General features: G+C 34.9%; 4 protein-coding genes across 5 annotated transcripts in view; 2 read left to right on the top strand and 2 right to left on the bottom strand.

The window, feature by feature from the left end:
- Nucleotides 1-539, bottom strand: part of LOC116846747 (retinol dehydrogenase 11-like) — a 6,611-nt gene extending 6,072 nt beyond the window's left edge. Inside the window, exon 1 of the mRNA XM_032820986.1 lies at nucleotides 137-539. Within this exon, the coding sequence (XP_032676877.1) occupies nucleotides 137-254 (118 nt within the window). The 5' untranslated portion in view covers nucleotides 255-539. The remainder of the gene's footprint in view (nucleotides 1-136) is intronic.
- Nucleotides 540-3,152: 2,613 nt separating this feature from the next.
- LOC116846745 (cytochrome P450 302a1, mitochondrial) lies at nucleotides 3,153-8,676 on the top strand. The gene is made up of 8 exons (XM_032820983.1): nucleotides 3,153-4,280; nucleotides 4,961-5,201; nucleotides 5,392-5,567; nucleotides 5,650-5,854; nucleotides 6,422-6,572; nucleotides 6,673-6,921; nucleotides 7,234-7,446; nucleotides 7,540-8,676. Exons 1-8 carry the CDS (start codon nucleotides 4,124-4,126, stop codon nucleotides 7,651-7,653), a joined length of 1,506 nt encoding a protein of 501 aa, XP_032676874.1. The 5' UTR covers nucleotides 3,153-4,123; the 3' UTR covers nucleotides 7,654-8,676.
- LOC116846746 (26S proteasome regulatory subunit 7) lies at nucleotides 7,955-11,113 on the bottom strand. The gene is made up of 6 exons (XM_032820985.1): nucleotides 10,760-11,113; nucleotides 10,633-10,670; nucleotides 9,807-10,289; nucleotides 8,916-9,080; nucleotides 8,674-8,840; nucleotides 7,955-8,561 (listed from the first exon to the last, which is right to left on the bottom strand). The coding sequence occupies exons 1-6, from the start codon at nucleotides 10,830-10,832 to the stop codon at nucleotides 8,183-8,185; spliced, it is 1,305 nt and encodes a 434-aa protein (XP_032676876.1). The 5' UTR covers nucleotides 10,833-11,113; the 3' UTR covers nucleotides 7,955-8,182.
- A 6,207-nt stretch (nucleotides 11,114-17,320) lies between these two features.
- Nucleotides 17,321-24,663, top strand: part of LOC116846737 (sphingomyelin phosphodiesterase) — a 109,633-nt gene continuing 102,290 nt past the window's right edge. Inside the window, exons 1-3 of one of the 2 annotated variants that reach the window (XM_032820968.1) lie at nucleotides 17,321-17,441; nucleotides 18,464-18,594; nucleotides 19,602-19,764. The gene's annotated coding sequence lies outside the window, so the exon portion shown is untranslated. Of the gene's footprint in view, nucleotides 17,442-18,463; nucleotides 18,595-19,295; nucleotides 19,447-19,601; nucleotides 19,765-24,663 lie in introns of those variants that run through there. The other variant, XM_032820969.1, reaches the window with a different exon arrangement.

Genomic DNA, 24,663 nt, shown 5'->3' with positions numbered 1-24,663 from the left:
TCTCTCTTTCTCTCTCTCTCTCTCTCTCTCTCTCTCTCTCTCTCTCTCTCTCTCTCTCTCTCTCTCTCTCTCTCTCTCTCTCCCTCTGAAAATCTTATTATTACCTATATATATTATTTATTTCTTGTAAAATTACCTCTTCTGTAAAGATCTCTGGCGGTCTCCTTGCCGATTCCAGTATTCGCGCCCGTTATGACTACCGTTTTACCCATAAGACGTGCTTTGCTGGTGCATATACTGCTGAAAGGCCACATGTTCGTGGTAAATGTTTCACGGCTTCACTTACATGCGTTCTTCTCAACTGTTTGCGCACGACTGCAGTATAGCGACCTGATTCAAAGTCTCCGTACCGACTCGGTCAGCTTGGTCTTTAGAAAGTTCCGTAGGAACTGATAGAAGATTTTGTAGGAAATTCCGTAGGATATTACTGAAGTGTAATTGCTATATGTGTAATATCTTTCGCAAAGCTTCCGATTAATTTGATAAGTCAAGCTCTGATAAGTGAGAATAATTTTAAATATGAGTTAACTTTCACATAAATATCGTTTCGATAAATTTATTCGTCTAACTACTCATTTAAATTTTTTTTAATTATTTTTTAATATGATTGAAATATTATCTGTAACAATAAAATAAGACTCAATCTAACAATTACACTTCTTCGAACAACTTTCTTACTTACAAGCTATATTGAAAAAATAATATTTTTGTTTATATTTTGATAGAAATAACGCTTAAGTCAGTTTGACTTTTATTAACCCATTTCGACAAGCCTCTTTATTAATATAATATTTTATTAAAATATTATTTTATTTTCAAACGATAATTAGTATAATTCTATGTAAGAATGAAAAAGACATTTGAGAATGCTATAAAAAACTTGAGTGAGATCACTGTTTGGATTCATTATCAAGGACTTCTCGCATTCTATCGTCGAGCAACATAATTCACGGACGAATGTCAGAAGTAGGACGCGGTGAAAGTACAGAAATAATATCGTAATTATATTGTAATTTAGAGAATAATATCACAAATTTAGAGAAAGTATAAAATTACAGACTGCACGTTTTCAAAATCAAAACGCACTGGAAATGTGGTTCCCGTCAAGTATTATAAATTAAATATATTTTTCTAACTACTTTGTCATTGCGTATTCTACTTAGAATTGCAACATAAAATTACAATGCTAACAATTACAAGCACAATTCCAATGCTAACGATAGCAATAAAAAATAACTCGTTTTAATAACTCGAGTGACTTTAAAGTTATTTGCATCATTCTGAATTATTCTGAGTCATTCCGTTTATAGAATGAAAAAAAAGTTCTCTCATTCTTCGTAAAGTTTTATGCTTTCCTCTGCATTGACTGAAGTCATAATTTTACTCAGATAAAACTGTTGCGTGCAATATAAATATTACATGGTTGCTACTGTATGTACAATTACAGCGCTTGTAAATATACTAATAAACAAGACGGCGGTTTTTTAATCTGCCTATTTGCACGAATCACATTAAAATCAAATGTAAAAAATGTCGGATTTTTGGATTTTGACATCGATATCTAACGAGATTGATTCTTATTAATACTTCGTATAACTATTTTACAATGCATTTCTTTTCCTCTCTATCTCTCTCTTTGAAAGCTTTATTATCGTCTATTGTTTATTTTTTGTAAAATTATCTCTTCTATAAAGATCCATGGCGGTCTTCTTGCCGATTCCGGTATTCGCGCCCGTTATAATTACCGTTTTACCTACAAGACGCGCTTTGCTAGTGCATGTACTGTTGAAAGGCCACATGTTTGTGGTGGATATTTCACGACTTCACTGACGTGTATCCTCGAATGCATTCTACCCAACTCCTTACGCTCAATTACAGCGCAGTGGTCTAGTTCAGAGTCTTTGCACCGACTCGGTCAGCTGATTTCCCACCACTTGAAAACCAAGGAACGAATAATAACTCAGAATTAAATATTCAGAATTAAGAGTTATTTTATAAACTTTCGATTTCAGCTAGTCAAAAATTTTGAGCCCACTTCCCTCAACAGGAATTTTGAATGCAGACTGAGTGAACGTTCATTCAATCCTTCATCTGGAAATCAAAATTCCTGCTCAGGGAAATGAGTTCAAAATTTTTAACTAGCTTATAAATAACTCTTAATTCTTATCTAGTCATTTTTTGGTTTTCACATTGGAGAAGAAGAAAAGGTCAACTGCACAGGAATGCTCGGTCAATTTGCTTGTTACAAAATTACGTACGAAAATTGCGGAAGTAATATCTTTCAAAAAACTTACAATTAATTTGATAAGGATTAGTTTTCCATTTTTCCTCCATTTCAACAGCAGCTTCAGTTAGAATCTTGCAAAGTTATTTAAATGGTTAGTTTAATAGGAACTTGGTGGATAAAAGTGGTTCCAAGTGAAGATTTATTAAATAAAAATATTTTTACCTCTCTATGAAGAGATTTTCACATAATCAGTCACATTCGATAAATTCTTCTATATATAATCACACTTAAAAATTTTTGTTTAAATTATCTGTTAATATATGAATGAAAAAAATGATTTGTAAAAACAAAATAATATTTTTATGTTTAAGTAGAGATAACGTTTTTATTATTTTACTTTGAGCTTCTTTATTAATATCATCTTTTATTGAAATTTACTGCTTTATTTACCGAACAATATAATATAAATATAATTCTATATCATAAAAATAAAAGAGACAGTCGGGAACACTATAAGAAAATTGCGTGGTATCATTTGTTGGATTCATTATCAAGGACATGCTTCCCGCATTCCATCGTCGATCAATATAACTCGCGGACGTAGCGAGAATGTAAGACGCAGTGAAAGTACTGTAATAATGGATAATATCGTCACAGTATCACACTTTATGAAGGTATAGAATTACAGACTGCACGTCTTCGACATCAAAACCGCTGGAATGTGACTTCCGTCAAGTGATTTTTTTTCTATCTGCTACATCGCATGTTCATTGAAATTGCTCTTCTCGAGATTATTGCAAATCATCTTAATATAAAATACCGATAAAGTGGCTTCGTCGAACACTTATCGATGTTTTTTCCAGGTTCAAGGATCTATAGATGATCGCAATAGAGATGTGTATTTTATTGTCATTATTAAATCATTATTTCGCAATGCACAAAATTGATCGATGCGCTCGAAACTTCAAGGTTCTGAGATCTCGAACGCTAACACTGGCAGCGCGAGGAGCTGCATCGTTCGAATTGAAGTGAAAAGAAAGCAATAGAACGAGAACCAGTATAGTGAGCAGGGAATCATTCGAGCGCAATGCAACCCACAAACACAGTGGCGGTTAGGTAGCAAAGTTTCCACCGGAAAATCGAACGCGTTATCCCGTCTATGTGCGTAGATTAAACGAATTATTGTGTCTAGAATAGAACTCGAACATTATGTTTGAACTATAGAAAAATATTATAATGTGCTATGTAAAAAAATTAAATAAACCTCGGGCGAAAATTGATTCAACGCGTGTAATCAGATTTTCGCGCGTTGCACGTTGTGATCTTCTGACCAACCAGCTAACTCTGCCTGTAAACGAGTTATTAAATAAACGTGTTTCATATGATCGCAATTAAACTTCACGTCTATCTAATTTTTAAATAAGAATTCCAATCTCAGGCACGAATAGAGGACGTTGTAAGACACATTGTTCTATATAAGCCTGTGTTATTCTCTAGATACTTAAACAATATTTACATTACATACGGGTGTATTACGTTATAATAACGAACGTCGACAGACCGAAACAGCCACGTTCGCAGTTTAATAAGATTCGTCAGCCTGCGCTCATGTTTCCTCAAATGCTGTAGCAGGGGACGATAGTATTATGCAGACTCTATCTTCGTAGAATCAAATTTATGCTAACGATTCAAAGTGCCTGGATCGAACGAGTGGACAAAGGAAAAGCAGAAAGACGAAGAACGAGAAGTAGAAAAGTCGATCGGAAGAGACGTCGTGGAGATCCTCGCACGATAGTCCGGCGTTCTTGCTCGTTAAATCAAAGTTCTCGTTACTCGTTACCGGCGCGAAGCAAGTAAGTTTGACGAACAACGTGTAATGAACTCGTGAATGAAACAATGTGGAGGACGAGAAACACAAAGAAACTGTTCGTTCGTTCGTGCTCGGCCAATTCGAGACGCGTCGAGACACAGGATGTGAAACCTTTCGACAACATTCCGGGACCGAAATCTTGGCCAATTGTGGGCACACTATATAAATACCTTCCTTTTATCGGTAAGAACAGTGTTTTGTACACAGAGAAAAATTTAAGTTTGTGTAACTGAATTGAAATTAGATAAAAAATTCACTAATAAAAAATATCTTTGTTACCATGATCGAATACTTTCGTTCAGTTGTATTAAAACTTGGTTGAAATAATTGAGAGCAATCGGTTATAATTGATAAAAGATACTTAAACTTACTTGTGAAATCTAAAGTTTATTTCTGTAAAATAAAGTCTATTCCTGTGAAGTAAAGTTTGTTTTCTTCTGCGAATAACTTTTATATCTCACAAATAAATGTTTAAGTATTTTTTCTCAGTATATGAACCTCCCATAAGAATTTTTCTGAGAAAAAAATACTTAAAAATTTACTTGTGAAATATAAACTTTACTCACAGAAGTAAACTTTATTTTACAGGAAAAAAAGAGAGATAAACTTTATATAAAATACAAATAAATCTACAAGTATTTTTTTCAGTGTATAACCGAGTTTGCGTTTTGGTCTCAGATAATAAAAAAATTCAGTTATTAACACACTAGCAAAGTTGCTCTTTCCATGTGGGCATTCAATCATACGAGGGCTCAAATTTGCAGGGAATTTCAATTTGCAGCAATAGCGAAACTCACCGCTTCCGTGATCTTTATTTCTTAGTGACGAGTAAATAAGTTACACTAAGCATGTCTATATTTCAGGCGAATACAATTTCACCAGACTGCATACAACCGGTTTATTAAAACTGAAGCGTTACGGGCCGTTGGTGCGGGAGGAATTAGTACCTGGTGTGACGACAGTGTGGGTGTTCCGACCGGAAGACATCGCAAGTGTTCTGCAAGCCGAAGCGGGGCTTTACCCTGAGAGAAGATCGCACTTAGCTCTTCTCAAATATCGGAAAGACCGAAGTGACATTTACAACACCGGTGGGCTCTTACCCACGTAAGGATTCTCCTCGTGGTTCGTCTATGATCGTACCTCAGGATCTGTAATCGCTTTGAATCGTTTATTATTGGTTCATATTCGCGTGGTCAAAAGTGAGATCATCTTACGTTGATTAAATAGCTTTTTTGGATTCCTTCGCTAATTAAGAGTTGGACAATACGTTACCAGAGATTTTGTTCTTCCTTAGAAATGGCACTGACTGGTGGAGGCTGCGCAAGGAATTTCAAAAAGTCCTCAGCAAACCGCGTAATGTGCTCGAATACTTGGAGGACACCGACGTCGTGGTCCAAGAGTTCGTACAGCTTTGTCAGCAGGAACAGGCCGACGATTTTCTGCCATTATTCTCGCGTCTCTTTCTCGAATGTAAAATTTGATACATAAAATAACAAACTTCCGCGTTTCACGCAAAGGATATTTTCGTTCTTAACACTTATCTTTGTTTCAGTAACATGTCTCGTCGCTTTCGACGAGAGAATGCACAGTTTCTCTGAAGAGGAGAGGCACCCAAATTCAAGAAGTTCGAGGCTTATTAACGCGGCTTTTGAAACTAACAGCGTCACAGTAAAATTAGACAATGGTCCGAGACTTTGGCGATATTTCGAAACGCGATTATACAGGAAACTTCGCAAAGCGCAGAGTTATATGGAAGAGTAAGAAAATTCATAATTCTGAATTACTTTAATTATTAGTTAAATCACGTTTAATTAATTAACGTTAAAATTACTAACTCCATTAGATAGAATTAGTTTTAGTTGTAATCTCCCGTACACAGAATGAGTCAACAATTGTCTTCTGAAGCGACTTATTTACTGATATCAGAAAAAGTTTCACATAAAATATATTGAATTCAATAGAGATCATCAAACAGAAACGTTTCGTTCTTCTCATATCATATTTTCAAAAATCAAAGTATCAAAGTACCCTTGAATTTCTTTCTTAAATGGCATCGTTTTTTAAATACTACGTTGTAGTTGATAAAAATAAGAATTCCATGATTTGCAATAACGTGACTTTCATCCTTAAAACATGCATCCTGTCTTTTAATTTCTGTGTGAAACGATTATATTCTGGATTGTCCACTTCAAGTTTTTTCAGATGTTAATTCAAATAGCAATTGTTGTTGATTCGCCCTATAAACAATTTTCCTCCTCTCCCATATTCTGAATCCGTTTTTTATAAATTTTTAACTATATATGTAAATATCGTTGGTACTATAGAGTAGTGCTGCAAATGGTGTCCCAGAGAAATCAGAGTACATCGATACGTCGCAAGAAATCTCTCCTCGAGGAGTACTTGAAAAACGAGGCGTTAGATATCAAAGACATCATTGGCATGTCGTGCGATATGTTGCTCGCCGGTGTGGATACCGTAAGTATCTTCAAATGGTATTCGAACGCATGACACTCGGTCAATCGTGTCAGCACGCGACTAGCACGGTCAAACAAGTGCAGATTTTTTTACATTTCAGACGACGTATAGCACATCGTCAGCCTTATATCACCTTGCATGTAATCCCGATCAGCAGGATAAACTGAGGTGTGAGGCTACCGATTTATTGGTTGATCCTGATTCCCCAATAACGGCAGATGTCTTGAACAACGCCGTGTACACGAAAGCTGTAATAAAGGAAACGTTCCGCATGAATCCCATTTCCGTCGGGATTGGTCGTATCCTGCAGACCGACGTGGTTCTCAGCGGATATCACGTACCTCGAGGCGTAATTAATAAATTATCATTCGTTCGCTAGGCCGTCTCGAAAGTATAGTGCAAAGCTCTGAGGCTTGTATCAATAGTTGTCACCTGAAACTTGTTTCATGTGAAATTACTCAGATTTCCATTCAGAGTTAGATCCAAGTTTTTCACTTGAATTACATAATATATATGATATTATATTTGTAATTGTGACTCAACTAAAAAACTCTTATCTAACTTTGAGCTTAAATCTGAATATCTCACTTGTGACGATTTCAAGTAACAACTATTAATACAGATAGGATCTGAAAATCTTAAAAACCTGAAAACATTTCAGACTGTGGTCGTAACGCAAAATCAGGTGACATGCCGACTGCCCGAATATTTCAACGAGCCGAACTCCTTTATGCCGGAACGGTGGCTACGATCGAAAGACAGAACAATAAAGGAAAATATAAACCCGTATCTGGTATTGCCGTTCGGACATGGGCCGCGATCGTGCATCGCGAGACGATTCGCAGAGCAAAATATACAAGTTTTACTACTTCGAGTAAGTACTTGAGGAATACATAGAGACTGCAGAGATATGATAAACAAACTTATCATTAGTGATTTCGTAAGTGATTGCATAATAATGTTGTAGATGTGCAGAAATTTGCGTTTCACCTGGTGCGGCGGTATTCTTGATGTGCAGTCTTTACTGATCAACAAACCCGATGCACCTATTAAACTGAAATTTAAGAGCGTAAGCGCGTAGAAAAAATCAAATCGCTAATTTGATCGACTTTAATGTGAAAAGCTTGTATATCAAGGTGAATTTGAACTTTTCAAGTAAAAACATATATTTTTTCTAAATACTAGGTTGTGTATATATATAATGTTCTTTAAATATTATATTGTTGCAAATAAAATACGAATTTAGTAGCTTGTAACAATGTAACCTTTGTTTTTAAAACGTATTGTTTTAATTTCTGTGCTTGTAAGACAACTACAATTTAAAATACTAATAACGGTCAGGTCAGTGTGGTTATAAATAATTCGTTTCAAATTTTTACAAATTATCTCATATGATCATTATTATTGATTCACCTTGTATACAGCTTCTGTCTTATTATAATTTAATCGCAATTTGCTACCGGATAAACAGAAAACAACATTTATTATTTTACTGCTTGAAGACACTGACTTGCTTTCTGATTTATCTTCCAATTGATAGAAATAATAACACCTAAGTCTTATCTAATGATAACTTAGCGAAGAAAATCGAAATGATCGCGCAATGCGCTCTAATTGTAAGTCATGTACTTGGGTGTTGCGGAGAATTTAGCGTACGACTTGATGACCTTGTTGACCGCCTCGAGGAAATCCTTCTCCGTGGCGACTTTGCGGCGCGCGCGAATCGCGAACATACCAGCCTCGGTACAGACAGAACGTATTTCGGCGCCAGTACTATTCGGACAAAGGCGTGCAAGCAATTCAAATCTGATGTCCCTCTCGACGCTCATCGAGCGCGCGTGGATCTTGAAGATATGTGTGCGTCCCTCAAGATCCGGCAGGCCGAATTCGATTTTCCTATCGAGACGGCCCGGCCGCATCAGCGCAGGATCCAAGGTGTCCGGTCTGTTTGTCGCCATCAGGACCTTTATGTTGCCGCGTGGATCAAATCTGAAACGTGAAGACAAAATAAAATAACGATGGAGGTATTACGAATTGCGAAATAGGTCGACTCAGTGGCAGCTGAAAATAAATAAGAAATAAATGAAATAATCGCTCTCACCCATCTAACTGATTGATCAACTCGAGCATAGTCCTTTGCACTTCGTTATCGCCGCCCGCGCCATCGTCGAAACGTGCACCGCCGATCGCATCAATCTCATCGAAGAATATCAAGCACGCTTTTTTACTACGCGCCATTTCAAACAGTTCTCTGACCATTCGGGCACCCTATTCAAATAGACGCATATTATATGCGTCGTCTGACCAAGATCATTTGAATCTCGACATGCCTGACTTACTCACCTCACCAACATATTTCTGCACCAATTCTGAGCCGATCACACGTATGAAACAGGCATCCGTTCTGTTAGCCACCGCTCTGGCGCACAGGGTCTTCCCTGTACCTGGTGGTCCAAACAATAGAACTCCTTTCGGTGGCTCGATGCCCAAATTGACGAATTTTTCTGGCTGCAATCAATTCTTTACTACTTTATGTCCCTTTTATGACAACTTAAGGACAGAAACATTTCTCATGTATCAAAAAATCAATCTTTTTATTGTATATTTTGAAAATATATACTTTTAAGTACGTTCCCCTAATTTGCATGAAGAGATTTAAAAAATTGGCGAAGTTATAGCCAAGATTATCTAAGTCAGTGCATAGGTTGGTGGTAAAACGCTCGATTTTCTTTCGAAATTACAACAATCGAAGTAATAACTTGCTTGCCTGATCTGATTTAAGAAAAGTGTTTCCTAAAAGTGAAATCTTACTTGATATATTTTGTATTTGATTAAGTATTTGTTTTAAAGTGTGCTATAGATTCTATAGCGTGTCTGGATTAAAGAGTCCGACCGATCATGTACACGTAGAACTCGTTAAACTGAATAGAGAAATCATTACACTACCACGTAAATTTTCGAGATATTAACGAAAGAAAATTGGTCAACGAACGCACGTGTCGAAGAACGAACTCTGTAGGTAATGTGCATAAGTGCTCGAAATTTATCCATATCATGTATGCAAAACTTTGAACATATTTTTCTTGAAAAGATATTTTTACAATTAGCCCCCATTTTAAATATATGCTTCTCTCTCTCTCTCACACAGTTCTTGTAAGAAGAATTTACGAGAAAGACCTGTAATTTTGACCTATGAAAGTTATCCCCTAAAAAATACTAGGATTATATACTAACGTGTAACAATGGTGTTTCGACGACTTCTCGTAACTTCTCAATTTGTTCCTTGCAGCCACCGACGTCGCTGTAGGTGACGTCGGGCTTCTCCTCTACTTGCATCATTGTCACGGTCGGGTCGATTTTAGATGGTAACGGGATATGAATCTGGTACTTGTTACGATCCACTCCCACTCTCATGCCTTCCTCTATATCAGTAGGTGCCACGGAATCCGCCAAATCAACCACAAACTTTGCAAATTGCTTCACATTTATTATGTACTTTGGATCATCAGAATCCGCGTTTATGATTTTAGTACAACGTGCCACTTGGAGAGGTTGTTCATTCTGTAAAGTCTGCTTGTCTGCAGCCAAATCCCAAAGTGCTGGTGGTGCTAGACCAGTATCCGACTCTTTAATCCCAGTTAGTTCATTCACACGCTTGATGATTGTCTGAATATCCTCTTCAACGGCCTTAATGCATTTTGTATATTGTCCTTGACCCTATAACACCAATTTAAAGTGACTTTACCATCTCCTAGTCACTAAAGTAATTTTAGTCCTTTACTATCATTGATAACGCAAAATATAATGTATACTCATTAGTATCATATGATTTTATTTCTTTGCTATCGTTGGCAATATAAATTATGAAGTATGTCCATTGTATGATGTTTGAATGTATAAGTATAATAGTATACGAATATAACAATGTTTAATTAGAAGAAAAAGAATTAAAATGAAGATAATTTCAGATATGACATGACAATTGTTCAGTGAATCTACATTCATTTCTGAGTCATCAGTTTTGCATTATAATGTCTTTAATATTGAATGTTGAACTCACATAAGTCTTCAATAAAGCGATATCACCTTCATCCAATGCTGAAAATTTAAAAGAACAAATCTTAGAAAGCATAAATATGTGGTGACATTTCTAACCAAGGGAACCGCCAAACATTAAGAAAACTCACATTTTATCTCTTTTTCTTCCTTCTCCTCCTCATTCTTCACTTTTCGCATATCTTCTCCTAAATGGTCCGGCATTTTTGCACTTATTAAATCGTCTTAATTATCCGCACCACACTCTTTGTTTCGTGTACTACTCGCCAAGCTGACGTTCTTGACTCTGCATGAAATAATGTTAGGTTAGGTTTCACTTCAATTACAAGCGAAATCGACAGTGGAAGGTAGAGATGGAGAATGTGCGATGATAAATAGAATCAAGATTTTACTTTCTTTTTTGTTAAATAACATTATTTTTTTAGTGTTTCCAAACATAAACAGAATTCCGTTGAATCTTAACATTGATAATATTTGTTAAATCAATATTACTGAACTTTATTAAATTAATTAATTTATAATAAGATAGTTTACTGTTAAATTAGGTTTGTTCTTTTTAGCTGCACTGGGATTATTTTTAATGATTAACAAAAGTGAAATTTTAATTGTTAAAGACAAAGGCTGTAATTTTGTATAGAATGACGATTCCAGAAACATTTTACAATTTGGTATTTCCAATATTTTGATAAAAATATCAAATTAATTTATATTTTGTGTTATTAAATATAACTCCAGCTTTATTGGATGTTAATTTTTATAAAGTGTCAAGTTATATATTGTGTGAAAGAAAATTATATATAAATAAGGTTTAAATGATTTAAAAGCGTGAATTTTCCTTTTTAATTTGCATGCTAGTAGAATTACGTGATTTCTTTTTAATTTACTTAAAAAGAAAAAAGCCTTATAGCTCCTGCACACAGGACACGGTAATGCTTGCCGCGCGGCGAAATTTCGCGCGACAGCCAATCAATATGCTGCTTTCCGTAATAACCTTATAGCTTTTACGGAAAAACAACATATTGATTGGCTGTCGCGCGGATTTCTGCCGCGCGACAAGCATTACCGCGTCCTGTGTGCAGGAGCCATAAGAAATTGACCAATCACAGTCGATTATTCTGCTCAAATTTGACTGTGATTAGTCAATTTCTTAAGGCTTAAAGCTTACTACACCTATTGTGGATCGGGACTAACGGATCTAAATATTATAAAAGTACTTTTTCATTTAAAGTGTTTTGCTTCTCATTTGCTTCTTTACGCTACGCTCTTACTTGGAAAAGAGACGGAAGCTGTCCTACTATTGTCTGCCTCTTACTCTACATCTGTTCCTACCCCCACCACCTCATTTAGCAGTCCATTCTATAAGATAAATGTACCAATGCCCGGACATGTACCAATCTCCGGACATTGTTATTATTTTTATATTTGAGTATGAATATTTCAATTTTCAACGTACGATACATACATATTGTTATACATACATTTAATATTTATATTTAGTGTACGTTGAAAGATGAAATATTAGAGAAATATTCAAAATAATAAGAGTGTCCGGAATTAAGTACATGTCCGGGCATTGGAACATTTACCTTCTGTCGATGTTTCATACTGGATTGCTTGATGGAAATACTCTGTTTTAATTGGTGCATTAGCATCTATCTTCAGAAACACACTAATCAGAACAGAGTATTTCCATTCAGCAAGCAATCCAGCACGAAAACAAGCCGGTGTGCCGTTGGCTTTACCCTTACGAAAAAATCTCCAATTTTATTAACACAAATTTAGGTGTTTATCCCCAGTTTTTGGGTGTTTACACCCAAAATTGAGAGTTTTTCGTATTTTTTTCGTAAGGGTAATTAATAGCGTGTTCGACTGACCCTGGGTTAATCGCTCCGAGAGCGATTAATGATGTTATAAGTCTCTACTAGCCAATCATAAAGCTTATAAGTACTTGTTCGACCAATAAACGTAGGCTGAATAACCTAAAGTGGGTTAACCCAGAGCCAGTAGAACATGCCATAAAGTTGATAGAAACAGATTAACCAGAACAAGCTTTTAGAAAACACCGCTAGATGGCGCTAGGTGGTCATTATTCTCCCATTAAAAATTGATATGGAGGGTGCGTTCACGGAGACGCTATTTAGCGCTACCGCATCATTCTATCTTTGTTGTACATATAAAGAGCAATAAAAATAAAACGACGCAGTAACGCCAAATAGCGTCTCCGTGAACGCACTCTACGAAAATAGTGATTGAATGAAAACTCAATGTCATTAAAATATTCTTTTGAATTTATGAACCTAAAAGTATATTTCACTAAAAAATAATTACTAATCGCTTCATTCCAACTACTGAACGCAACTACTGAGATAATTTTTTATAGAATAGATTTAGAAGAATATTCTAATGATATGAAAAGAGCTTTCTCTATTCTATTTTCTAAGTACCAATTTTCTAAATACCAATTAGGCCAATTAGAAGAATAAGAAGAAAGGCACCATTTTGATATTTAGAGTTGAGATATTATATATATATATATATATTGAGAGAGAATTATAATTTCTTATTGAACGATGTAACTGTCATATAACACATCCCAGACAGCACAATATCCAAAATTGAGTCATAAGACGTCTTTAAAACATCTTTAAGACATCTTTAAAACAAGTTTATAAAGTCCCATACAGCACAGATCTTGCAGCAATATTGTTGCTACGTTGCAGGAATGTTAAAAGTTGTAGCAGTGTTGCTACAAGATCTGTGCTGTATGGGGTATTTTCTTAAAAATGTCTTATGACTCGATTTTGAACATTTGTGCTGTCTGGGACGTGTTATGTGGCATTTATATTGTTGAATGGAAAATTATGACATTAATGTTATGTTACTGATAGTTAGTGTTTCCTGGGCAGTAACGTAAAAAGATTTCACGTAAAAAGAATGATTAAACGTTAATCATGTGCATTATGTAATTTTACGTAATACATATACCTGCGAGATTATTATATAAGAAGACGTTGAACTTTCCGAGAAGCGTGCTCATCGCGACTTCAAAGTACATTTGATTTTTACAAAAGAACCTAATCCGATTAAAGTGGTCATACGCAACCTAACCTTTACACATCCATTGAGTGCATTCTCTTCTGGACATCATTGTTCACATTATGTTGACTAAAGGATTGTATAATTTTATTTCGGCGGTTAGTTCATGTTAAGAGTCTGCAAGAGTCATAGTAGAGACCTCTGACGAAGACCCCGAAACTAACATTGGTATTTTATCAAATTTTAAGCAAACCACAGAAAAAATCGCAATAACAATGTGATATTTATAATCAAGATAATAACCCGAAAGGTGCTATAAAACGTTTTTTGGAGAAAAATTAAAATAAATATCAAATAAATTATTTGAATGAACGTCCGGTGCGCGGATGGACATTCCGCGGCACAAGCAAGGTTTCGACATTAGATTTGGCTTTGAAATTCGCGTTTGTGCGGCGCTTGTTTTCACGTCGGCGCAGTTTGTTTCTAAAGTAAGATAAACAACCGCGTAGGTTAAGTTCGTCTTGCACGTTGAAAATATCTTTCGTGCTGAAAACAATTTTATCTTTACCGCCCATTACATGCCGAAAGAAAATAAAATGACGCTTTCAGCACGAAAACGTGCAAGGCAAATTTATCCGCTGTGAGTGAGTGGGCAGCACTATGCTTATTAACATCATTATAACCCTATCATTATGATCAGTGTTACTTATGCGTTTTCAATTTCAAGTATTATGTGGAAGGTTCAAAATTGTATAACCCTCGATTCAGTAAATGTTCAGACATCGTTGTGTATATATACATAGTTGGTTACGGTGATAACGTTAAAACGATCTAAAACACGAATCGATCCCAGACAGCACAAATGTCCAAAATCTAGTCATAAGACGTCTTTAAGACATCTTTAAGATAATACTTTATAAACTTGCTTTAAGATGTCTTAAAAATATTTTAAAAAAGTCTTTTAACCCGATTTTGGACAGTATGTTGTCTGAAAATACAATAATTTCACTTGTAGACGTCGTAGCAATTTGTTAAGAAAGAAGAAATTACCGCGCCTCCGGTGAATGTAAATTTGTCCTTCTGTAAAATAAGGATCAAATAGTATAAGTATAAAAAACATCGGTGTTTTCGTGTTTGGTTTAAAGTGGATATTCAGACATAGTATAGATTTAAGGCTACTCATCGCGGTATTGAATTGTGAAGCGAGAAATGACACAAAAATTCTCGCGTGTTATTTTTGAACGAAAAGATATTTGTATATGAAAGAACACTTTAGATTGCTTGAGCATATAAGTAAAATGTCGCGAAAACTATCCTTTTCCATTAATAGTCAATAAGAAGTAAAATGAGCGTGGCAAAAAGCAAGGTGAACCGTTGTAAAGAGGAAGATTTTTATACAAATCTTACAGGTATTTTAGGCCAGTATTCATAGTTGAATCTTATTTCAAGACTGTCTTAAGTTATGTCTTAAGATGCAAATACGGCTCTAATTAGTTCATGACATCTTAAAACAATATTTAAGATTATCTTAAATATAAGATCGGACTATGAATACCGGCCATACAGGGGTATCTTATAGGTTTCACACAAATATTTTTTTATTTAGAAATGGCATGTAAGAGTTTTGGACATGCGTTTTTTCGCTTCTGATATTATCAATCCAGAATTCCGCAACAAGAATCTAGGAGTTTTAAACCGGTTTTCGGGAAATTGGTGCTCGTTTAGATGATTTAAACACAATTGACTTTTATCGTTCTATATTTTTTCATTATTCTTTTTTTTTTTCCTTGAAAATTGTTCGATAGGCACGAGTTATCAAAGAGTCGTCGTCATAAAGAATCTTTTTGCATCAAGGTATTTTAAAGAAGAAATCAAGCTGCTTTCGTAATATCAGCAGGAATTTGATCCAAGTGCTTGAAGTGCGGTGACACGAGAAATTTACAGTAAGTACGAAAGAGACATCGGTTTTCGTGTCTGCATTAAAGAGTGAACATTAATTACTTTGACAGACTGATGTACTTTTATATATAGCGATAAATTTTACAGTAATTTTAAGAGCTGATTTTTTCATCCTCTTGGTAAGCTAACAGTTAAATCATAATCTGTACTTTTTCTTGAACTTGTTTTTCTTGAAATTTTTTTTGAAGTTTTTCTTGAAATAGACAAAGACGTATAATCTAACTATTAGTTAGCAAGATATTGGAAAAATTAACCTTAAATATATTGAATTAAAATACAATAATGTTTCTTATGACAAGTCAAATTTGTATTTATATTTATCATACAGAATAACCGAATAGAAATACGAAAGAAATACAAAGAAAATGATCAAAATTCCAAATAATGTCATGTTAATATGAAAATCTCTGAATGTAACTTTTAGTAAATTTGTTACTGCATTAACATAACAAAAAAATTGATATTATTGCATGATGTGAAAATTTAATAATTAATTCAATGCAATATGTTTATGTGATAAATGTAATTAAAAGAATTTTAAAGTTTCCATCATTCGATTATGTCTCATGTCATGATAATTAGAAAAGTCTATCTGAACACTGATGTTAAAAATCAATGGGAGAACTCCCAGATTTTTGTAAAATTTTTTAGAAACCATCAGATTTTCATGATTATCACAATGTAAGACAATCAGTGACGAAATTTACTATTTGTTTAATGACATTTATAAGACAAACATATTATATTGAATTAACCATCAAATTTATGTCATTATCATACAATATGCTATCTAAGCTTGGTTTAGATATGTAATATGAAGTACCAGTTTCATGTTTTTGACGAATACATAGAGTAATTTGAAGGAAAAATGATCTAGATGTACATAAATTTATCAGTAATTTTATTAGTTAATATGTAGTAATTAATTTTACAGTAATTTTAGTAGTTAATATGTAAAAGTTGCACCCTTTATGAGTTGTTCATATGGTATTCCTATTATATACAATGAAAAAATAAAAATACCAAAAAGAAATCATTAATACTTGCTTTAATTATTATGTTATGTAAAATGTTATATGAAAATCTAAGAGTAACTTTGAATAAATTTCCCACTACATCAATATAATGCAGAATTTACATCATAGTACAATGTAAATTTAATAATTCATTCAATACAGCATATTTGTTTCATAAATATAATTAAAATAATTGTATAGTTTGCATCATCGATTGTTTTATATCGTGATAATCGGTCGATCGTCGAATTTATTAATTGAGAATTAGAAATGTGGTGGTAATCGGAATGATAGACGAATAATATAACATCAGGAATATACGTGACGTCAAATCTTGATAGATATCATTGGTTTCTACTTAGAAATACCATGATAATCAGAGGGAAAACTCGTATGTAGAACAAAAAATCACATTAAAATGATGAAAAAATCTCCAAAAACTCACTTTTCAATCACAATTCGATCATTTTTTTCGTCATTTTGACATTATCGTGATTTTCTGTTCTATTTGAACTTGTCGCGCCACAAAAACGACGCGATAGTCAAAATCTAGCATCTTGTGCGAACGCGACGCGTTGATTTAGCTATTGTGTCGCCATCTGTCGTGCGAGAATAGTTCCCGCGCATTCCGTGTGTACAGAACGCGCATCCTCGATCTTTTTGCCATCAGCAATCACCATTGACACATCGATCGACATGGCTCCACATTTTACGCGTCTTTTGTCTGTCGAAAATGAGTTTGGCGTAGAAATAAGTATCGGGAATGGCAAGGCGAATGATATGTGAACATCGGATATCTCAGGTACTAAAAAGTAATCTTATTTGTCGGTATTTTAACCTCATGTCACGTCGTGTCAAGTCTGCTCAGCAAAAAATCGATTGACGGCAAAATGATGTCAAATTGTCAATGGTTTCGATCAATGAATCATTTTTCACTGGGTGTCATCGATTGTGTTCAGCAGAGAGAGCTGTTTTGCAACTGTTGTAAAACTCGTGAATCTGATTGATATATGTTTTCAGATTCAGTTAAGCGCATACACCAGTCGAATTTATGGATTTTACAACAGTTGCAAAACAGCCTCCTCAGCTGAACGCAATCATTCTCACGACTCGTTAAATCATAAAATCAGATTTATTCGACTCAAGAATTATAAATTTAACGATAATCCAAACAAAAGAGAAAAAGACAACGGATATTTGCAACGTTAAATTTCCGGCAGTAGCGTCAGCTGTTAAAAAGGGACAGAGAAACGGGGGGAATAGACTCACTAGAGTGCGTCCTTGTCGGGCCGCGACACTGTTTACATTTTAGCGTATATTTTCGGGAACGTTGTCAATTTTATGGCCATTTTGGATTTAATATTTTTACATCGAGCAACTGCCATAAATCCATCGATTGGTATTATTCCACATTTCACGCGTCTTTTGTCTGTCGAAAGTGAGTCGCGGAAATAAGTATCGGAAGTGTTGAGATAGAAATGCGCGATCGTCAGGACGTATCGTAAATATCTTATTAGGGAGTAATCGCGTTTCGCGGTATGCGAGTGATTTGTCGCATTTTTTTAGTCTAGATTTACAATAGGAAGTACTCGCAAGGCAAAATTATCGCGCTCCCGACAAACATGCAATCATCCTTCTGTGAAATTCAGATCAAGTAGTATAATAGTATAAGTATACGAAGCACTCGGTTTTGTGTTTGCGTTAAAAGTGGATTTTTAGACATAGATTTAAACGGGGAATCCGTATTTATCTGGTTGATCGGCTTTTATCGTCATATCTCCTCATTATTCTGATTCTCATTATCTTTTTTCTCTTTGCTTACAGGCTGTTTTATTGCCGACAAGAGTGTATATAGAGTGAGCTATTAAAATGTGGAAGAATCTTCTGGCGTCGGAGGATTTTAGAAAGGAAGCCATTTCCGAACTTAACACCGAGTGTCTAAAATGCTACGTCAAGTGAGTTGTCATCTATGAGTGAGTTTTTTAGCCTTATGCTCTAAAGCATCTATAATTTCTGACAAAAAGTATTTTCACGCTGTTTCAACAGTTGAAATCTGGTTAAATCATTTAAAGCTCAATTATAATTTCAGATAGAAAACGCTTATAGCTGAAAATTATCCCACAGTTTAGGACTCAGAGGGCTTATTCTCGAAAAATATCGCATACGATATTTTTATGAAAAGCTATGTTCATGTTACGTATAATACAGCTTTTTATCAAAACATCGTATACGATATTTATCAAGAATACGGCTCCTAAGCACAAAACTAAACGCTTATTACTATTGTAGACTCGGACTTACACTCAAATAGTACGCGTAAATTATTTTATGTCGCTACGTCGATTTATTTATTCGCGAATTAAAGCCACGGCATCGATATTAGGTTTGAGCTCAATATTCACGCTATACATGTACTTACTTGCGCCGCAGTGTACTTGCTTCTAAAGTGAGGTGAAGGACCGCAGCGAGTAAGTGGGCGGTGCCTATGCTTCTTATCGGAGCCGCGAGGAAGAGGAGAGGGGATAGCGCGCCGGAATCTGCGCGCCTTCGCGTACAGTACAAGGTGCCTCTCCGGAAGCAACAGTCGCCTTCCGCATTCCTTTCACGCGTTACGTCGTGTCTATTTACAACCCACAGCGGCGATTACGCCGGCCGGTCGAAAACGCGGATCGCTATAATCGTTAGTAATTTCGCTTGTAGACGTCGTAGCGACTTGAAACAAAAAGCATTCTCAAGATAAAATTATCGCGCTCCCGACGAACGTGAAATCATCCTTCTGTGAAATTCAGATCAAGTAGTGTAATAGTGTAAGTATACGAAACACATCGGTTTTGTGTTTGCATTAAAAGTGAACTTTTAGACGTAGTATAGATTTAAACGGGAAATCTGTATTTATCTTGTTGATCAACTTTTATCTCCTCATTATACCGATTCTCATTACTTTATTTCTTTTTGCTTACAGGCTGTTTCATTGCCCACAAGAGTGTATATAGAGCGAGCTGTTGAAATGTGGAAGAATCTTCTTGCGCCGGAGGATTTTGGAAAAGAAGCCGTTTCCGGACTTAACACGATATCCGATCCGAGTGTCTAAAGTACTACGACGTCAGGCGAATTGTCATCTATGGGTGAGTTTTTGCTCTTTTTTTTGTTTCTTCTTTACATGCATAATTACATAAATATTCTGTCAATACGTAAGCGCTTGTCTATAATTAGTGATCAAAGATCTTTTTAACACTGAAAAATGCGAAAATGCGTACACATAAGAAAATACATATTGCATTCAAGATATATAAGAATATTACTTGTTTTAAGTATTCTATAAGATTATGTATATCAGCAAATCTATCATAACTTGATCATGAATATCAAATTTATTCGAAATACAATTAAATACATTAAATACATTCTGAACTCTAATAGAGATTTAACATTTCAATCAAGAATATTAAATTGAAAATTTAGTAGAACTCTAATAGAGATTTAACATTTCAATTAAGAATATTAAATTGAAAATTTAGTTTGCTTACTGATAGAATCAAACTAATTTTTTTTTCTAAAGTTTTGCAATATTCTTGTAAAGAAAATACATTTTACCTTGAATAATCTAATATGATCTAATATGAGATAACGATATTTTCTAAAATTCGTGATTAATATATTATTTTAATATTATTAAGGATATATTTTTTATATTTTAATACACTATAAAAACTGATGTGTTAAATTTAACACATTTCACATGTGTCCCAAATCATCCACTCTCATTTATGTGTAAATTTAACACAAAACAAATGTGTTAAAAAGTAATATGGAAAAAATACGCATAATATGGAAAAAATTAACACAAGAATTTAACACTTGAATACCGTTAGGAATCACAGATTGTGTTAAATTGATATTGATATATTTAATATGTCAGACATAGATTATGTCAATTTAACATTTTCATTTCATCAAAACTATAGATTAATAAATATTCAAGTGTTAAATTCTTGTGTCTTTTTTACATATTGTGCGTGTCACTTTTTACCATATTTATTTTGTGTTAAATTTACACATAAATGAGAGTGAATGATTTGTGACATATGAAATGTTAAATTTAACACATCAGTTTTTACAGTGTACCATCAAGAAAAATTTTTTGTAAAAAATTATTTATTTACAGGAAGAAAAGTAAACTGAATAATCGCTTTTATTAGCAGTAGAATGATATTTTCTTTTGTGTATGCATATTATCAACACAATGGCGCTTTTGACACACCTAACTGAAATTGTCGTATTGAAATTGTTGTTTCTCTTTTAAACCAGAAGCAATCGGAACTTTTTTCGAGCGCTGTATTTTTGGCGATCGAATTTCACAAAATAGATTAAAGTCGACAAATACTTCCTTTATACTGAGAGAAAAAATACTTAAAAATAGATATTTATTCGATAGATACCAATAACATATTTACTTGTATTAATGTATATATATTTTTTTTTTGAGAAAAACTTTTTGAAATGAGGGAATATATATTTTTCTAAAACAGTTGCTTTTTATATATACAATTGTTTATTCTATTTATTCGTTTTAAACAAAAGAATTTAAACTTAATATATATAAAAATATGTTTAATATATATAAACATATTATGGATAAATATGTATGTTTCATATTTTTTATTTAATGTATGTTATTTTTTGTATGTTTAATATTTTTTTTACTTTTTATATATTTTTTCTCAGTGTAGAAGGGAGTGCTCCTAGTCCCATAAATTAGCGAGAGGCGAGAGACACTCGTAGTCTCAATGTCTCAGCTGCGAAACTAGTTACATTTTATTGTTACATGTTGCATTTATATCTGTATTATGCCAATATCTTCTTGTCCATTTTTATCCTACAGCTTGTCTTAATATTAACTAGAAGAGATAAGTTTTTATATTATTTATTTGTATCTCTAAGACTTGACTCACGTAAAAAATTTTGAATGACATGTTTCAATATCAGAATTGTTTCAACACGCAATCTGATTCTAAAAAAGCGATAATCTACATGGAAAAAGATTTGGTTGAATCATATTTCTGATGAAATATGAACGAACTAAAATCCCAGTTGAAATTATCAGAATTCTGTTTACGTCAACAAGATTTCCGGATAACACAAACAGAATTCTGACAACCTCAATTGAGATTTTCTGGCTCATTCATATTTCACCACAAATTTCGTTAATCAAACGTTTTTTCGGTGCACGATACCTATGTCCGTTCTATCGTATTTCTCTCGATGACGATACAAATTGCACACCTGGTCACGCTTATAAAGTTGGGGGGTGTGTTTCTTTTCGCTTCTTGTTTACGCACTCCCCGCCGTGTCAAAGGTTTCAACGGATAAAACCTTTCAAAGGAGGTGCAGGACCGCCCAAGTTGCATGCCATATGCACTGTATAGACTGTCGGTCGATCGATCGGTCCTTGACCGGATTGATGTGTGGAAGAATGCGAAATAACGAAAGAGGCCGAGATGTGCGTACAACACTTTCACCTACACCCGTCCCACCCTGTTCTTGCGCCGTGATTCATTTAAAGGTGCGTCCGCCGTGAACGGGTACGATGATCTCGCGGGTGATTAAAAGATCCCACAAAAATCTGAAATATCCGTTTTAAGTCTCCGTTCTTTGTCTCTTTTTAAGGGACGTAGAATCAACGTTTGAGAGAACTAGAATTGACAGAAAATATCTTAGTATCGATGTAATAATATGTGTCAGGGGAAACGAATTCTCTTAGATGGCTCACGAGTATTCAACAACGCGAGTCCGTCCATTCGCCGATGCCGGCACATTGTTAAAGCACCTTCAAAGTGCTCGCTGCAGGCGTGGTGCACGCGAACTTCAACCGTGCCGCGCGTTCTCATCCTCCTCTCGCGTTGCATATTAGAGAGGTCAGGGTATCCATAGCCTCGTTATAGCCTCTTGCGCTGTAAGCAATTTTTGACCGGTCTGGCTGCCGATAATATTCTCCACTGAGATATGATAAAGTAATTTACAAATTTTTCCGCGGAATCGTGATAACTACGAAGATTTGTGATACTTGTCACCCTCGTCTTTAAAGTTTTTTTAGCATTTTTGAAAGATATGAAAATCCACACGAAATAAAATTGAAGTTGAATAAAGAAAGTTATTAAGCTAAAATTGCCAATGCCTAGATCTAATATAATCCTGGGTATTCTTATTATTTTGATCTTTAAATACGAATATTTAAACTTTCAATATAAAATATATATATGTACTGATTATGAAAGAAAAAATATGTAAGAAATAAAACAATAGTCGATGAATATTAATAATATATCTACTTAAAACTAAATTCTTTTATTTAAATAGGACAAATAATTGCTTTCATGAAAAGTTAAAGTTTGAAAAAAATGTAATTTTCTTATTGGAAAAATATTTTATATTAGTATAAGTTTTGGTTAGTATAAGTAAATATTAGTACCAATCGAAGAAATATTATTTATTTCTTAACTTTTGTTTCAGTATATGCATATTGAATATATCATGTATTTTATGTTGACAATTTAAATATTCGTATTTAAAGAGCAAAATAATAAGAATGTTCAGGATGAGGTCAGTTCGAGAGTCGGTATTTTTCCATTAAAAGTTGAATATTTCCAAAGAAGCGAATGATGCTCAATACTTCCGAGCAATCTAATATCCACGTTGATTACTCCAAGCCGCGACTTGTAATCTAAAACGTGAGAATAGTTTTGACGCTACGTCTTCAATGAAAACGAACATACGAATATACGCGCGCGGCGTGAAAGGCTCGACGAGAACGTGTTTCAGCTGATTCCGCCGCGGCGGAAATTTTTCAGTTACGCTCACGTCAGTTGAACTTCACATGCCGCCTTCTCCCGCGATCGTAAAGGTAATCGCAAGTTCGTCCCGTGCAACAGTCTCATCCTCACCCACGATATTAGAAGCCGACAATTCACCGTGAATTTTACGAGCGTGTTCGCGCCGCGAACGAGCAGCGTGCGCATAATTGTAGTTCATTACGATAAGCTTCGCCGTGTGAAGAAGCGATTCACGGGGGTGGAAAGGCACCAGATGGTGTGAAGAAGGAGAAGAAGTAACATAAAGTCGAGATAAGAGGTGACCTTTAGCCGCGGTATTATCACGTTCATTGATAAAATGTATCGCTCGCGTCGCGTTGTTCGCGCGCGCTCAAATTTCCAATGGGTCGCGGTAGTCCCATCTCAAGGCGCATATAATCGCGTGTCATAATTAATTACGTATATTAGGCTTCAGATTCCACGGTAAATTACAGAGCCGCCGCGGCGACGTAAGAAGGAACAACTTCGCTTCGTTCCTCTCGCATCGGATGACGCAACGACGTTATATGCCGGTAAAACTGGCATTTTCGATGTATGTCACTGTGTCAGGTCAGGCGATCTCGAAATGAGCGAAGTTGCGTCGCTTTAAATTGGACCGCGCGTCTTAATCGATCTCGAGACTCGCGCACGTCGGTCGGAAATCTCTAATTACGCAATATGCCACCCACAAGCGTGAGTGGATATTGACATTAAAGAGCGTTCTTTCCTTCTTTCTTTCGCCGGAATCTCGTCGGTCACATCGTTGTTATATGGCATCCGCCATCTTTTTCGTGGGAACGCGATATGATCGGGCGAACGGAACATGCGATTCGTCGTGAAAGAGAAAGAAATTCCCCGTTGGGCGAAATATTCGCAATACGTAGACGATTCTTCCCACACTCAGGGAAAAATATAATAATGGCAACTACACAGGTCACAACTGTTTTGTATGTAGAATTATAGTGTATGCAGTTGAATAAATCATTTTGTAGTTATCGCAAAAGTAAAGCTCTCTGTGGCTGCAAAATAACTATAAAATAGTTTGTTCAACTATATACATTAATTCTGCATACAAAACTCATATAATTGTCAGTTACATAGTCCCCATCATGTCTTTTTCTCCGAGTGCATAAAAGACGAGAGCAAAAACACATTCACGATTCATCGAGTCATCTT

Source organism: Odontomachus brunneus, unplaced genomic scaffold (assembly GCF_010583005.1).
Source record: "Odontomachus brunneus isolate Ranch 3 - 2012 unplaced genomic scaffold, Obru_v1 Obru_scaffold_069, whole genome shotgun sequence".
Taxonomy (NCBI): Eukaryota; Metazoa; Arthropoda; class Insecta; order Hymenoptera; family Formicidae; genus Odontomachus; species Odontomachus brunneus.
The sequence above is the reverse complement of the archived record's forward strand: the minus strand, read 5'-3'. Positions and strand labels throughout refer to the sequence as shown.

What these genes read in the sequence shown, in the direction of transcription:
- LOC116846746 (XM_032820985.1), bottom strand. Translation starts at nt 10,832, where the DNA reads ATGCCGGACCATTTAGGAGAAGATATGCGAAAAGTGAAGAATGAGGAG. An exon ending in TCGCTTTATTGAAGACTTAT is followed by an intron (nt 10,290 to 10,632) that starts GTGAGTTCAACA and finishes TTGGTGTTATAG; the next exon opens with GGTCAAGGACAATATACAAA. An exon ending in TGCAGAAATATGTTGGTGAG is followed by an intron (nt 8,841 to 8,915) that starts GTGAGTAAGTCA and finishes CTATTTGAATAG; the next exon opens with GGTGCCCGAATGGTCAGAGA.
- LOC116846745 (XM_032820983.1), top strand. Translation starts at nt 4,124, where the DNA reads ATGTGGAGGACGAGAAACACAAAGAAACTGTTCGTTCGTTCGTGCTCG. An exon ending in ACCGGTGGGCTCTTACCCAC is followed by an intron (nt 5,202 to 5,391) that starts GTAAGGATTCTC and finishes GTTCTTCCTTAG; the next exon opens with AAATGGCACTGACTGGTGGA. An exon ending in TACAAGTTTTACTACTTCGA is followed by an intron (nt 7,447 to 7,539) that starts GTAAGTACTTGA and finishes ATAATGTTGTAG; the next exon opens with ATGTGCAGAAATTTGCGTTT.